Below are 13,976 nucleotides of genomic sequence, written 5' to 3'. Positions count from 1 at the left end.
CCGCCCACGCGCCCGAGACCCTCTGGCCTCTGCCCGGGACGCCGCACGCGCGCCCGAGGCTCCTCCGCGCGGGGGAGTGGGGCAGCCCAGGCTCAGGCCTCCGCGGCCGCGCGGCCCGCTGCGCCCCCGTCGGCGGCCCCGGGCAGCACGTGCGGGGCGGGGCCGCGGCCGAGCCGCGCGCCGATTGGGCGCCGCCCGGTGGGCGGGGCCGGGCCGCAGCTGTCAGAGCTCAGGCAGCGGCCGCGGCGGCGCATCGCCGAACGCGGGCCGCGCGCAGCCGGGCCGGAGCGCAGGAGCCGACGGGCCGGCCGGGATGGTGCAGCGGCGGCTCCGCGGCGCACGCACGCCGTGAGGGGGCCCGCGCTGGGCGCCGCGCCCCCCGCGCCCCCCGCCGCCCCGGCCGGCATGATGTGCCTGGAATGCGCCTCGGCGGCGGCGGGCGGCGCGGAGGAGGAGGAGGCGGACGCGGAGCGGCGGCGCCGGCGCCGGGGGGCGCAGCGAGGGGCTGGAGGTGGCGGCTGCTGCGGGGCGCGGGGAGTGGGCGCCGCTGGAGTCGCGGCCGCCGACGATGAGGTGCAGACGCTGTCGGGCAGCGTGAGGCGGGCTCCGTCCGGCCCCCCCGGCGCCCCCGGCACCCCCAGCTGCGCAGCCGCTGCCAAGGGCCCCGGCGCTCAGCAGCCCAAACCGGCCAGCTTGGGCCGCGGACGGGGGGCAGCTGCCGCCATCCTCAGCTTGGGCAACGTGCTCAACTACCTGGACAGGTACACCGTGGCAGGTGAGCGGGGGCCCCACCCAGCCCGAGAACCAGGACCCCCCCCGCCCCCCGCCTGGAAGTACTCCGGGAAGCCTTTGGTCCCAGGGCCCCTATATTCAAGCCTTACGTGGGGTTTCTAAGGGCCCTGTGCTCAGGCACAACTGGGCAAGTGAAGCCCGGTGAATCCCGGGTCCAATCCGGGGACCGTCCCCCTGAACCCCGCCCCGCCGGGCCAGGGGCTAAAAGGAGTCCCCATCCCCGGAGTAGCCCGCGCGTCCTCGCCAGCCCTTGACGTCCCCTCCGTTGTCCTCTTCTCCGAGAGTCTCTCTGTGTTCTGCCTCCGCGCCCCCTCCCGCCCCAGCCTCAGGTTCCCCGGCCTCTCTTCCCCTTCCCCCAGCCGAGGCGGTCTGTCTGGGCCGTAGCGGCTCAGTTCCTTCCTTCCTCCGCCGCCTCCACTCCCCTGCGTGCGTGCGGCGAGTGCGCGCGCCCCTTGCCAGTGTGCGCCAGGAGAGACCGGGTGTGTGCGCGCGGGCGGCGCGGGTCTGTGTGAGCGCGTGGCTGACAAAGGCTCGGGGCTGCGGGGAGCAGAGGGAGGGGCGGGGCGGGTCCGCGGCGCCTGGAGACCCAGGATGCGGTTTGCAGCTGGCCCTGGCTACAGGCCTGAAGACGCCTCCCCCTGCTCTATGGCGCTTGGGGTCTGGGGTAGGGCGCAGGCCACTGGGGCTGCGGAGGGGGCCGCCTGGTCCCGTGGGAGCATCTCTGGGAACCAGCCTTGGGGATGGGGTGGGGGTCGATAGCCCTGCTAGTTTCTACTCCCAGATTTGCCCCTCATGTGCTTGGTGTGTGACCTTGGGCCCGTCTCAGCTGGTGTTTGTGAGGGGGTTGATCCCTCGGCCCCTGGACGATGGACAGCGTTCTGGGGTTCCGGCGGCTCACTCCCCCTCCCCCAGTTCTCAGGGGTCTGGGAGTAGGGCCCTGCCGTGGCCTGAGCTGCCTCTAGGTGAGAATGGTGTAACCTTGAGAGAAAAGTACTCTGGCCAGGCTGGTTATGGGGGTTCCCTGTGGGAGGCGAGCAGCGACGGTACACATGGCACCCTGGCCCAGAACCTGCCTAACCACAATTTAGCAAAATCTGGAACAACCAAAAAAAAAAAAAAAAAAAAGGCATTTTGGACAGCCTGTGAAGAGAACTTCGTAGGCTGGGGGAGAGGAGAGCAGAGTCCTGGCGTGAACCGTGTGCCCCTGCGTCCTCTTCCCTTGTCCTGGCCTCAGTCTCCTCTGTTGAACGGGGTTTGTGTCCCGTAGGAGGGACGAACTCTGATGGGAGACCCTCCTCCCCCTGTCCCACGCTCAAAACCCCTTGGCCGTCTGTTCTCTCCCGTTCCAGGGAGCTGGAAGCGGGTATCCGCGGGTGCCACAGCTTCTGAGCTGAGCCGTGCCCAGGGGGCTCTTTCTTTGGTCTGCTGAGCAGGACATGTTGCCCGGGACCTGGGAACTTAGGTGTCACCGTAAAGTGGGGAGAAGCCTGAGAAGGTGGGGGGCTTCTGAATACAGAGAGGAGACAGAGGCCCCTGTGCAGCCCGTGTCCGAGGCGGCCTAGGGAGTGCAGATAGGCAGGCATTAGGCCCACCAGCAAGCCTCGGCCTGGGAAGAGACGCCCCACCTTTCAGGGCACACTGCATGGTGCTGCTTCTGGCATTGCCACACTTTACAACTTGTTTTTTTCCGGACGCAGACCACCCCTCCCTGGTATTCTCAGGGACCCGGACTCTGCCAGGGACTGAGGGGAGGGGGTGGGATCAGGGAGGTGTGGCGCTTATCTGCCCCCAGCCCTCCCTGGGTCCCAGAGTCAGCACGGGAGCACGAGATAGGAAATTTCGAGTGAATGGGTTAGGGGGGATGGAGAGTGGCAGCTAAGAGGGGCGTGGGCCGTGGGGAGGAAGGCCCGGAAAACTCTGTGCAAACAGCATCCTTCCCTGCCCCCGGCCAGGGCTCAGGCACCGCCCCTCCCCCCGACACTCAACCACAACAACGTACACAGATTTCCTCTCCGGATAAGCCTGGCTCCCTCTCCCTCTCTTTATGGCAGACTCCCCACGCCCCTGCCCCCAAGTTCAGTTTTTAGGAAGATCTACTGTCTCTCTGACAACTACTATGGTTTGATGTGTTTGGAGGGGGAGGGCAGGGCAGTGGTCATCCTAGGCTTGAGTCCACCTGTTGCTGGCTGTCCCAGCGGGGACACAGGAGGGGATGCAGACCCTGAATTGCTCTGTTATCTTTGACATGCGGCCCACCTGGCCCCTGAGAACCTCACCCATGTGGCCCCGGCTTCATCATCAAAGAACGGAAGGTGTTCCATTCTCTTTTAAATCTGTCCTGTGCCTTTTTAGCCCTATGGTATAGACCAGCTCTGTCCAAAAGGAATATCATGCAAGCCACATATGTAATTTAAATACTTCTAGGAGCCACGTTAGAAAAGTAAAAAGAAATAAGTGAAATGAATTAATATATTTTATTCAATCTGACATGTCTAAATATTTCATCGTGTCATCAGTATAAAAGCTATTCATGGGACATCTTGCTCTTTCTCACACTGACTTTTGAAACCCGGTGTGTGACCTACAGGTACAGCCGTGTCAGGCGGGACTGGCCACGTTTCAGGCAGTGAGAGCCACAGTGCCCGGGGCCACTGCAGTGGGCAGCTCAAACCTCATCTTCCAGGCCAGAGTTCGAGGCAGGCTGTCAGCTTCCCAGCTGGGTGACCTTGGGGGTATCCCCTGAGCCTTCTGGGGTTACCACTTCTTCCTCTCCACCTCCTGGGCTGGTGGAGCACGCAAGGATATTTTTAAGCACCTGGGCCAAGCAGACCCCCCAGGAGAACCACACCATGTCAGCTGCCTTCCCCTCTGTGTGTCCGCGCCTGCCGGGCCGGCCCCTGCGCCCTGCCCGTGTTTGTGTGGCTCAGGCCCTTCCAGGTCCCTTTGAGAACCCCTCCCTTGGCCACCAGGCCGGTCTCCATCCTGGGAAACTGCAGTAGCTTCTGCCTCTGCCCTAGCATTCCCGGCTAATTATGGCCTCACCTCCTCCCCATGAGAACGCCCTGAGGGCAGCAGGCCTCAGAAGCAGGTGAGGAGGGCCAGCCCTGGCTCTGGTCCGGACTTGGCTCTGGCATTTCTTCTGGGGTTGCTTCAGTTGGGTAAAATTGAGGTAGCCCAGAAGCCACCTCTAGACGCTTCCGTCCATCTGCTTGTGTGGACAGAGGAGGACAGGCACCTATTCAAGCTCACGCAGCGAGAGGAGTGGGACCAGGGCTCCTGCCCCGGGGCAGTGTTCTCTTGGTGGAGGTGGGGATGCACGCCCCCTGCTCCGGCCAGGGAAAGAGCCCTCCGGGCACGTGCCCTTGGGCTCGATGGGACAGGCAGTTGGAGGTGCCCCCAGGCACATGGCCCTTGCTCTCGTGGCCCCTACCGGCCTGGCAGCCCCCTGCTCCCCACTCTGAGCCCAGTCATGCCTGCCAGCTCAGGAGAAAGAGGGAGCCCGTCAGGTGAGGCTCTCGGGGCCTCTCTCCCCAGCTCTGCTTCCTGGAGCCAGGGCTGCCTCTGGGCTCCCACTCTTCCATCTGTAAAATGGAAGCAGAGCCAAGGACGTGGGAGGCATCACTCCGCTCCCGGAGCCAGGCCCAGCCCGAGGAGCTGACACAGGCCTTGTTCGTCATCAGAGGGGGGCTGTCGGGAGCTGAGACCCTGCCCCAACTTCCCTGAGACCCAGGTTTCTTTTTCCTCTGATCCAGCCTGTGGCAGACTGGGCACTTGAACTTGGGCAGGGTAGGGGCTGGTGAGGAGAGGCAGAGCCCTGCCCTGGGGGAGCCCTTTTCTGCCAAAGAAGCCGAGACTGGTCTCCATGGCAACCGCTCACTAGCACAAACCCAGGAGAGCTGAGCGCGGGGACCCAGCCGGGCACGCGGGCCTGGCAGGACACCTGAGCGGGGTGCAGGAGGGGGCTGCCGGCCTGGGGCTCCTGGCTCTCTGTCTGGAGCTGACAAATGGGGAAACAGAGGCCCAGGGCCTTGTGCAGGGTCACCTGGTTGGGTGGAAGCCAAGTCAGGCTCCCAGCTCTGTGGCTATCTTCATGGATAGAGATGGTCAACGGCACCGTTGCCCTGCCCCTTCAGGTGGCCTTGTCCCCTTGGGTGGCCTTGCCCTGGCCACGGCCACGTCAGCGCGAAGTTGTACCAGGCGGGGTGTCCCAGGGCCACATTCCAGAGGGCCTGTCTGGCAGGCCAGCACGGAGGTAAGCGGCCGGGCCCTCCTGGAGGGCCGGCACCCGGCTCCTCAGGCACCTTCCAGCTGAGCTCTTGGCCCATCAGAGGATGTGCCTTGAAATGCCCTACTTGCTTGGGGACCCAGGGTGTTACCGGCCAGCTCGTGCCTTGGTTTCCCACTTTGTGACGGGCAGGAGGATGGACCGGTCAGAGAGGATGGCCTCCTGTCCTTCCCCAGACAGGAAGTGGCTTTTGTTTCTGCCTGGGTGTGGGGGCCTGAAGTCCTGCCACCGCCCAGGGGGATGAGAGGGAGGGAGACCAAGAGAGCCCGGACTTGGTCCGCAGGCTCCCTGTGGGGCCCTGACTGCTTCCTGTTCTTGGTTGTGCCATACCTGCCGTGTCACCTAAGGCAGAGTCTGACCTCTGAGCCCTGAACGCACGATCGATGATTCTCTTCCTTCCTTTCTGTGGTCAGGATCTTGCTCCCGAGGGTCGTGTGAGGCACGTGGGCCTGCTGCGCCGCTCCCCCCCCCAGCTCTGCCTGCACCCTCCTTCCCCAGGACAACCAGGCCAGTTCCCCCGTGGCTGCAAGCAGCCCAGCTCAGTCTCCCATGGTGGGTCTCCGTGGTGCCTTGCCCTCCTTCCAGAAGGCTTCCCCAGCTCTGTGGGCTGAGCCCAACTCCCAACCACATCCTTCAGCGCGCCTGCCCCATTTTGAGGGGCTGAGCCTAGTCATCTGTGTGGCCCCGTAGGCATGGGGGGCCGGCCCAGGCGGGGCCCTTGTTGAGCAGCCGAGTGGCGGGGTTGGCTTGACCCGGTCCTGCCTGACCCCCGCCCATCCTTCCGGGCTGAGGGACCCTGGTGGGTTGGGATGACCCTGCTAAGGCCCAGGCCCTGTTGCTGGGGCCGGTGCTGCCCTTCTGTCCACAGCACACAGCAGGCTGTGGGCCCTGCATCTCTGGGAGGGACAGGGCAAAAGTGGTCAGGAGGGGCCCTGTCTCCTCGCCCCCACGCAGGGCAGAATGGCTTCTCGGGTCTCCCTGCAGGCTGGTCCCAGGCCTCTCCTGACGGCCGGGACGCTGGTGAAAGCAGTCCCCGGGGGAGTTGGGTGGAGGGCAGAGGTGTGTATATTGGAGCAAGAAGTGAGCAGGAAAGGGCGCCTGGGTGGCTCAGTCGCTTAAGCGACTGCCTTCGGCTCAGGTCATGATCCCAGAGTCCCGGGATCGAGTCCCACATCGGGCTCCCTGCTCAGCGGGGAGTCTGCTTCTCCCTCTGACCCTCTTCCCTCTCTTGTTCTCTATCTCTCATTCTCTCTCTCTCAAATAAATAAATAAAATCTTAAAAAAATAAAATGCTAACATCCTTTAAAAAAAAAAAAGAAGTGAGCAGGAAGGATGCACTAGCCAGAGCCTGGAGGCCGGGAGGGCTCCCCTGCAGGCGTCCCTCCACGGCCGTGGACACGGGGCTGGGGTCCGCGCCCTGCAGATGGCTAGCTCCGTGTGCTCGTCACGGTCCCTTCACTGTCAAGCACGGATTTGCCAAACAGGGTCCCGGGAAGCAAGGAGCGTGATCGGGCTTAGTAGACTGTCCAGGACTGTGCCTGGGAGAGGTGCTGTTACTCGGTCACTCACTGTTTCTAGCGATCGTGTGGGCAGTTGGTGTGGAGGTGGACAGGGGCTGGTTCCAGCCTCTTTTCTGTGGTCTCTTGGGTGAGGTGGGGAACACAGGCCACTCCTGCCCGGCTCTGCAGCCTCCACCCCATGTCACCTTCTGAATCTCCATCTGCCATCTGAGAGGTGGGAGCGGCCGTGGGTCTCGGCTGCCCAGGCAGTGCATGGGGAGAGAGCCGCCCCGAGGCCTTATCTCTCCCCCACGCTCCGGCCTCATCCTAGGTCTGTGGGTCAGGATAAGGGTGGCCCCGGTGGTCTTGGGGGAGTCTCTGAGTCCAGCCAGGGCCAGAGGTGGGGGGGCGCGTCAGGGAAGGAGTGGCTGTGCAGAGCCCCCAAATTACTAAGGCCGAGTCTGGTTCCAGGAAATCTGGCCCCAAATGATAGACTAGAACCACGGGACAGAGGCCAGGCTGCCTGTCCCCGCCCACTCTGGGCACGGAGACTCGGTGGAAGCGGGGAGGGCTCTGAGCCCTGGGGGTCTGGACTGGGGGGGGGGCTCCTTTCTAGGACCTGCAGAGAGGGAGGGGTGCTCCGGCTGCAGTGTTCTCTAGGGGCACACACTTGGAGTCTGGGTCCTCTAGGAAGGAGGTGGGGCCTCTCTGAGGGGCCGAGGCTCTGGGGCTGGGGGCCTCAACCTCATGATCCCTGTAGAGATGACCGCCAAGCTGTTCTGACATTAATGACCCAGATTTGTCAGGCGATGTGGGGTAGGAGGGTCGGTGTATGTAGGTGTATGTATGACAAATGTGAAGGAGATTTAGGGTGGATGCGGCAGGGGTGTATGGGGTCCTGGAGAGCTGTCCGATGGGCAGTCTGAGGCTCAGAGCAGGGACCAGATGCTCCCAGAGGTCACTCAGCTTCTCCCCAGGGGATGGGGGCAGGATGTGGCCCCACGGAAGCTCTGGGGCAGGTTAGAAGTGAGTGTGTGTGAAAGCTGGTCCTGGCTCAGGGACTGCCTTGGCTGGTCCCCTCGGGCTGGTCGGGCGGTGGTGCCCGCAGGGCCAGCCTGTGGCTTGCAGCCCTGGCCATCCAGAGCCAGGTCAGCAGAGCCAGGCCCTCTGGCTCCTGTAATTACCGGGGCGGGAGCTGTGGCTGAGTGTTGGAGCAGGGGTGATTCCTCCAGAGCGGGCCAGCTCTGAGGCCTCCACAGAAGACCCAGTCCGTCTGAGACGGACCAGCCAATGGCAGGCACGGCCCATCCCTTCATGTCCCTCGGCCCGTCTTTCCAGCCGTCTGCCCCATTTTGGAGAAAAGAACAGTGAGGGGGCACTTTGCCCTGTTCTCTGGTCATGGCCTGGGGCTCCTGCCCCACGAGTTAGCGATCCCTGATGACGTTTTAGAACATTTACTGATGACGTACTATGTGCCAGGCAACGTTCTAAGCACTCTCTATAGATTAACCCATTTAAACTCCACAACCATATGAAGCAGATCTTGAAATTAAGACACGTCACAGAGCAGGGTGGGGACACAGAAGGTTAAGTAACTTGCCTAAGGTCACACAGCAGGTGAGTGGGATGCGCACACAAGGCTTGAACCCAGACAGCTGGCCTCTGGAGGCCATGCTCTTGGGAATTCAGCTGAGCTGGCTCCGAAAGGTGGGGTGAATGCGGGGTGACAATGCCTGTGTTTGGGGGCGTGCCTGGCCCCGGCTGACAAGTCAGGAAGAGACCTCGGGGTCACGTCATCCCAGCCTTGCATCTGAGGCTGGTCTGGGCCAGGGGCTCCCAAGGTCCGGGTGATCTCTTCTACCTTGGCCTTGGTGAGACCTCCCTGATAGCGGGTCAGGATCTGGACCTGGCTTCCCTGTGGTCTACCGGGGGGCTGGCAGGGATGGGGTGGGGTAGCACCGTGAATATCCGTGACCAGCCAGCTCTCGAGGTTACAGGCAAGAGCTGCAGGGGAGGGAGTCAGGGGGGTGCCCTGGGAGCCGTGACCTAGGGTCTGGGCCCTGGATACGGGTGGAGGCGGGCCCCCCAGGAAGAGGGCCCGGCTGTCGTCAAGGCTCAGAGGCCTGCAGGCTGTAACACGCACGTCCCAGGGGCCTTGGACCACCCGGGCCAGCAGCTTCAAGTTCGTGAGTCCTGGGGCCTCCCCTCTGGACAGGTGGTTGTGCAGACCTGGGTCATAGGGGCCTCCCACGCTGGAAGTCTGGGTGTCGTTGGGGTGGCAGGAGACAGTCGTCACCTTCAGGGAGCTAATCCAGGTAGTGCTGGGGTTGGTAGTGTTACTGATCCTGGGGTCGGGCCAGTGAATTTTGAAGAACTCGCGGTGAGTCTGTGTCCTCGCCACAGTTGACAGCTGCTGGGCCGTGGCATCGGCTCCTTGCGCCCGGAACCTGGGCCTCAGGGACATGGGTAATGGGCGAGGGCTGTGTGGGAGGGGGCCGGTGTGGAAGAAGGGGGACTCTCTGGGACCCGCTCATGGGGCTGTGGGCTGGGGAGCACCACGGGGCCGCTCTGGGAATGGGGGGGAGGCATAGGGCCGAGCCTCCAGGAGGGCTGGTTTCAGGGGAGTGAATGGAGGGGAGGACACTGAGTTGGGGGGGCTCTTTTATGAACTTCAGCTGTGAAAGCGGGAGAGAAAATGAGGGGCTGGCAGAGGGGGCAGGTCAGGACCGTTGTCGCCACCGGGACGAGAGAGGGGTGCGCACGTGTGTGGGCTGCCGTGCAGGGGGCAGAGGTGAGGCCCAGGCCAGGGGTGCCCCAGGGCAGAGTCCCCGGGAGGCAGGAGGGACAGTTGCCTTGGACAAGGGGCGAGACCCCTGGGGCTTGGGAGGGGTATGAACCGGGGGTCAGCACTTCTGCTGCTCCGGAACGTTTTCTTGGGTCAGGGAGGAGGCCCCTATGGGGATGACCCTGGCAGGGGATCAGGAGAGGCCGGCCTGGCAGCCGTGGCCGTGGGGTGGCTGGGGGCCCCACCTTGCACACCCCAGGCTGGTGGAGGGGCTTGGCCTGGGCTGTCGGAGGCTGCTCCCGGGCGGGAGGCCCGTCCTGGGACCCACCAAACCTCAGCCTCCAGGAAAGAGGCTAAAAATAAGGCTGTGGTGGGAAGAAGGGAGGGGTGTGTGGGCCCAAGCCAGGCTGGGGCCCAGAGGAAAATACGAGACTACCGGCGAGCCACTGTGACACATGATTCCCGAGCCAGCAGCCAGTGGATCTCGCCCGCCTGTGGCCGTGGCCCCTTCCTGGCTGCTCGGAGGGAGAATAGCCCCTTATGGCTTCAGTGAGGCCCTGTTCCCAGGGAGGGTTCTTCCTGGATCCCAGGCTGCAGACACAAGCCTGGACTCTGGGCTGCTGGGGTCCTTTGTCTTGGGGTCTGGCCTGCCCAGAGTTCCCAGGACGTGCATCTGGATGTGAAGCGTCCTCCCCCTCCCAGGAGCTGTGTGTATCAGGGGAGGCTTCCTGGAGGCCGAGGCAAGCACTGGCTTGGGGAGCTGCCGGGGCGGAGCATGGCTGTCGGGGGTGGCTAGGCTGTGTCTCGGCGAAGAAGCAAGGGTGCTCTGATTTGCTGGGGACACATGCTGTCTTTACAATGACCATTTGCATGTGGCCTGCCTCCCCCAGAGCGAGCCCGCTGCCCCCCTCCTGGCTGTGCCCAGGCGCCCAGGGGGAGTCCTGCCCTCCTGCTGCTGCCCAGCTGCACACCTAACGTGTGACATCTCTGCTCTGGGTTCTGCAGATGACCCGCCCCCACCCAGCTCTACAGTGGCTCCTGAACGTCCCCTCACCCACCCGTCTCTGTCCACAAGCGTCCACTGTGGGCTGGCTGGGCGCCGGGCCCTAGGCTGGGGGGTGACAAGAGGGAGGGCCATGCAGGGGCAGAAGAGCACATTTGGTTTCCAGTCTCCTCTCGGACCCTTACGTGCTGTGTGACACATGGGACACGTAATGTGGGGCCGAAAATCCTAGGCAGCAGCAGGATAGAAGGAGCATCTGCAGAGCCTCCCACAGTACTTGGACCTTAGCAGCGACAACTGGTGGCTCTTAGCTCCTAGCCCCAGTGGACCCAAGGAGCGCGTATCCATGTCCCTACACGTCTTCCCTGTCAAACTCGCTAATCCTAGGGTGACGAGTGCTACAGAATGGACAGGGGAGCATGGGGCCACCTGACTCACTGAGGGTGATGGGACGGGAGAAACCGGGAAGACTTCCCAGAAGAGGAGGCACCTGAACTTGAAGGAGTGGCCGCAATAGCCTACAGGGTAGATGGGGACGGGTGGGCAGTCGGGGGGCCATGAATAGTCTGGGTGGCTAGAGCATGGCATGGGGGGCTGGTGGCGGGGTTGGAGGGGCTGGACCTGAAGCCTGTGTCCTGGTGAAGGCTGGGGTCCTCGTCTGAGGCTGATGGCATGAGAGAGGGCAGAGAATGGAGGCCCCTGCTCAGAAGTGGGCGCAAACGGGTTGGGGCTAGGAGGTGAGTGCAGGTGGTTCCCCAAGGTTGGTCCCATTTGGTGGCCCAGGACAGGCCCCTGGCTTCTGCCTTCGGGGCATGGCCACAGCCTGCCCTGGTTATTAAGTCATTAACTGGGCCTCACACAGCCTCTTCATTATGGGTAATTATGGTAAATCCTCAGCATTCACGAGGAGGAGGCCAGTGTCTCTCGGCTGTCGGGCCGCATCCCAGGAAAAGGCTCTCAGGAGGACAGCCGCCAACAGGAGCCTCTCGCAGGCCTGGGGGTGCCACTCTGCCCACTTTCCTGCTCTGTGACTTGGGGTGTGTGGCTTAACCCCTCGTGCCTCGGTTTCCCTGTCCAGGGGGGCATAGTCCCGGCCCCATGGGGTCACGTGGGGCTCGAACCAGGAAAGCAGTTATGGCTGAGAGAGGTGCACCGTCTTCATCCTCGTGAAGGAGGATCCGCTCCCATCCACTACCATCGTGATGAGCTCTGGGGGTGCCCCGAAGGCAGGCCTGGTCCCTTCCTCGGTCCCCTGCATGGGGGGCGTCCGGGGCAGCCCGCCCCATCCCCTCTCCTTTCTCCCTTCTCCGTACATGTGTGCGGGGGCCCAGGGGAGCCCAGCCCCCTGCTGTCCTCAGAGATAAGCCGAGGGGGGGCCCCTGGGGCCTGCAGGGCTGGGGACTTGCTCAGGAGCCTGGTTGAGCTCTGGGAGGGGGGGCCAGGGGGTTGCTGGCCCCCATGCGGCCGTGGCTCCGTCTGCCCACGGTTGTTGCTGACTTCTAGTTCTTCTGGTTGCCCTCCTGCTCCGCTGCTCCTCCCCCCGAAATGCCAGGTCCTAATGGGAGAGCAGAGATGGCCAGGACTTGGGAGAAGGGCAGGCATGGCCTCAGGGATCCCCTTCCCCTGAAGAAGCCTGGAGCCCTGCCTGCTTCCTTCTGCACCTCTGCTCTGGTATCGGAAAAGTGGGGGTCCTGGTGATAACCCCAAGGACAGCTGGGTGGGCGTGTGCACATGCAGGTGAGCAGGTGTGAGCCCTGCCTGTGACCTCTCTGCCTGCTCTCCGGCTGGAAGGCCTCCTTGGCAGCTCTCGGGCTTTGTGGCCTCCCTGAGGGCAGGACCCAAGCTGCGGTGGGGCCACAGGTGGGGCCACAGGTGGGCAAAAGTTCCAGGCTGGCCGGTGGGAGGCTTGGCTATCTCACAGAGCCAGGTGACCCCAGAGGAGCCCTGCCCCTGTGTGCCTCAGGCCCCTGCAGTGGCCGAGTGGGGGGGGTGGGACCCTATCCTGGGGGTGAGCATGGAAACCACTGTGGGGGCAGCATGGCAGCTCCGTCTGCAAAGTCCCCGGTGGCCTGGCGAACTGGGCAGAGTGGCGTCCTGTAGATGGGGCCAGGTTGGGCCCTGCCAGGGGGACTGAGGGCTGGGCTTGGCTTGGGGGTCTCCTAGGTGGGCTGGGGGGATAGGGGAGGCCAGGTGTCACACATAAGCACCCTCTGTCTTCCCCTCCCAGGCGTCCTTCTGGACATCCAGCAGCACTTTGGGGTCAAGGACCGAGGTGCCGGCTTGCTGCAGTCAGGTGAGGCCCCCCATCCCCTGCCAGGCCCCTCCCATGCTGGTCTCCTCCTGACTCGCTGGGAAGAACTGGAAAGAATGTGTGCTTTCTCAGACGGCAGCCTGAGGGGGCAGTGGGAGGTGTACAGGAGTGTGGCCACGGCCCTAGAGATGAGCCTTCTTTTTGGGTCCTGGGGTCTCATCAGGACCCACAGGTCCAGGTCCCACCCTGAGGCTGGTGGAGGGAGCTCCTTAGGTTGCTGTGCTGGACGGAGTCAGTGGGGCCTTGGTGACCCTGTCTCCGCACCCCCGCCCCGGCCAAAGCTTCCATCGCCACCAGGCTGGGGACCCTCTCCTAGATGTCAAAGCAGGAAATCCCCTCGGTCCGTCCCCGGGCAGGGGCCTGAGAGCCTGGCTCCTGGGTGAGTCCTGGGCCTGAGGTCCTCTGCCCCCTGGGCTGGGGCAGTGTGGCGGGCTGTGAGCAGTCATCCCTGCGTTTCTGCCCCGTACGGCAGGGCCCATGCCTCCTTGGTCCCTGCCTGACCCACTCCGTGGCCCCCAGCTTGCTGTGTGGCCGAGGGCCTGGTTCCTTTGGCTCTGATTCTCTTTGGCTCTGGAGTCCATCTGTTGTGAGGCCCGGTCAGACGTGTGGGAGGAAGTCCATGGTCTGCATTCCAGTGTGTGAACCCCTTCCCCGGCCTGGGCTCCCCGGGGAGGGAGGGTGGAGGGAGCTGGCTCTGTCCAGGGACCTGCCTGACCTGTCTAGGCAGCATTCCAGGGAGGGCTGTGCCAGGCCAGGCTCCTAGAGCAGGCGGCTCAGCCAGGCCCTGCAGCCTGCCCCTGTCCCCAGGTGGGGTCTTTGGGGCTCAAAGAGAGGGTATGCGAGTTTCAGGGCTCAGCCCCAACATTCAGTTGAGTGAGCTGGGACAGGGGCAGGGCTGTGTGGTCCAGCACCCGCAGGGTGACCAGTCCCTGCCTCTGCCCACATCACTCCACCCAGGACAGGAGCCCAGACCTGTCCCCGGGCCCCCTCTCCCCCTTGCTGGGCCTCCCTGCTGGGCCAGAGCCAGGCAGCCTGCCCCAGGACAGGTGCCTCCAGCCTCCTGGGCTCTGAGCACACGGTAACTGCCACTCAGCCTGGAAGAGAGCGTTTCAGCCAGATGTAGCGTTGGCGGGGCGGGGGGGGGGGGGAATGGCAGGAGAGAGCCCAGCTTTCCAGCCCCCTCCCTCCATGGCCCCCGAGTCCCTGGGGACCCGGCTGAGTCTCATCCCCTCCTGGCCTTGCCGCCTGACAGGGAGCCAGGATCTGCCCCAGCTTCCTCCACTCAACCCCGCCAGTGGGGT

The 13,976-nt window shown here is 63.9% G+C and overlaps 1 protein-coding gene across 2 annotated transcripts in view; it reads left to right on the top strand.

Moving 5' to 3' along the window:
• SPNS2 (SPNS lysolipid transporter 2, sphingosine-1-phosphate) overlaps positions 1–13,976 on the top strand; it is a 71,412-nt gene that overhangs the window by 40,849 nt on the left and 16,587 nt on the right. Inside the window, exons 1-2 of one of the 2 annotated variants that reach the window (XM_088028066.1) lie at positions 406–775; positions 12,592–12,657. In XM_088028066.1, coding sequence (XP_087884192.1) covers positions 406–775; positions 12,592–12,657 — 436 coding nt within the window. Of the gene's footprint in view, positions 1–405; positions 776–12,591; positions 12,658–13,976 lie in introns of those variants that run through there. The other variant, XM_088028065.1, reaches the window with a different exon arrangement.

The sequence above is a fragment of the Eumetopias jubatus genome, unplaced genomic scaffold (assembly GCF_037043125.1).
Source record: "Eumetopias jubatus isolate StellerSeaLion01/CBP00866 unplaced genomic scaffold, mEumJub1_p1.0 scaffold_10, whole genome shotgun sequence".
Taxonomy (NCBI): Eukaryota; Metazoa; Chordata; class Mammalia; order Carnivora; family Otariidae; genus Eumetopias; species Eumetopias jubatus.
This window is presented reverse-complemented; position numbering and strand designations above follow the sequence as displayed.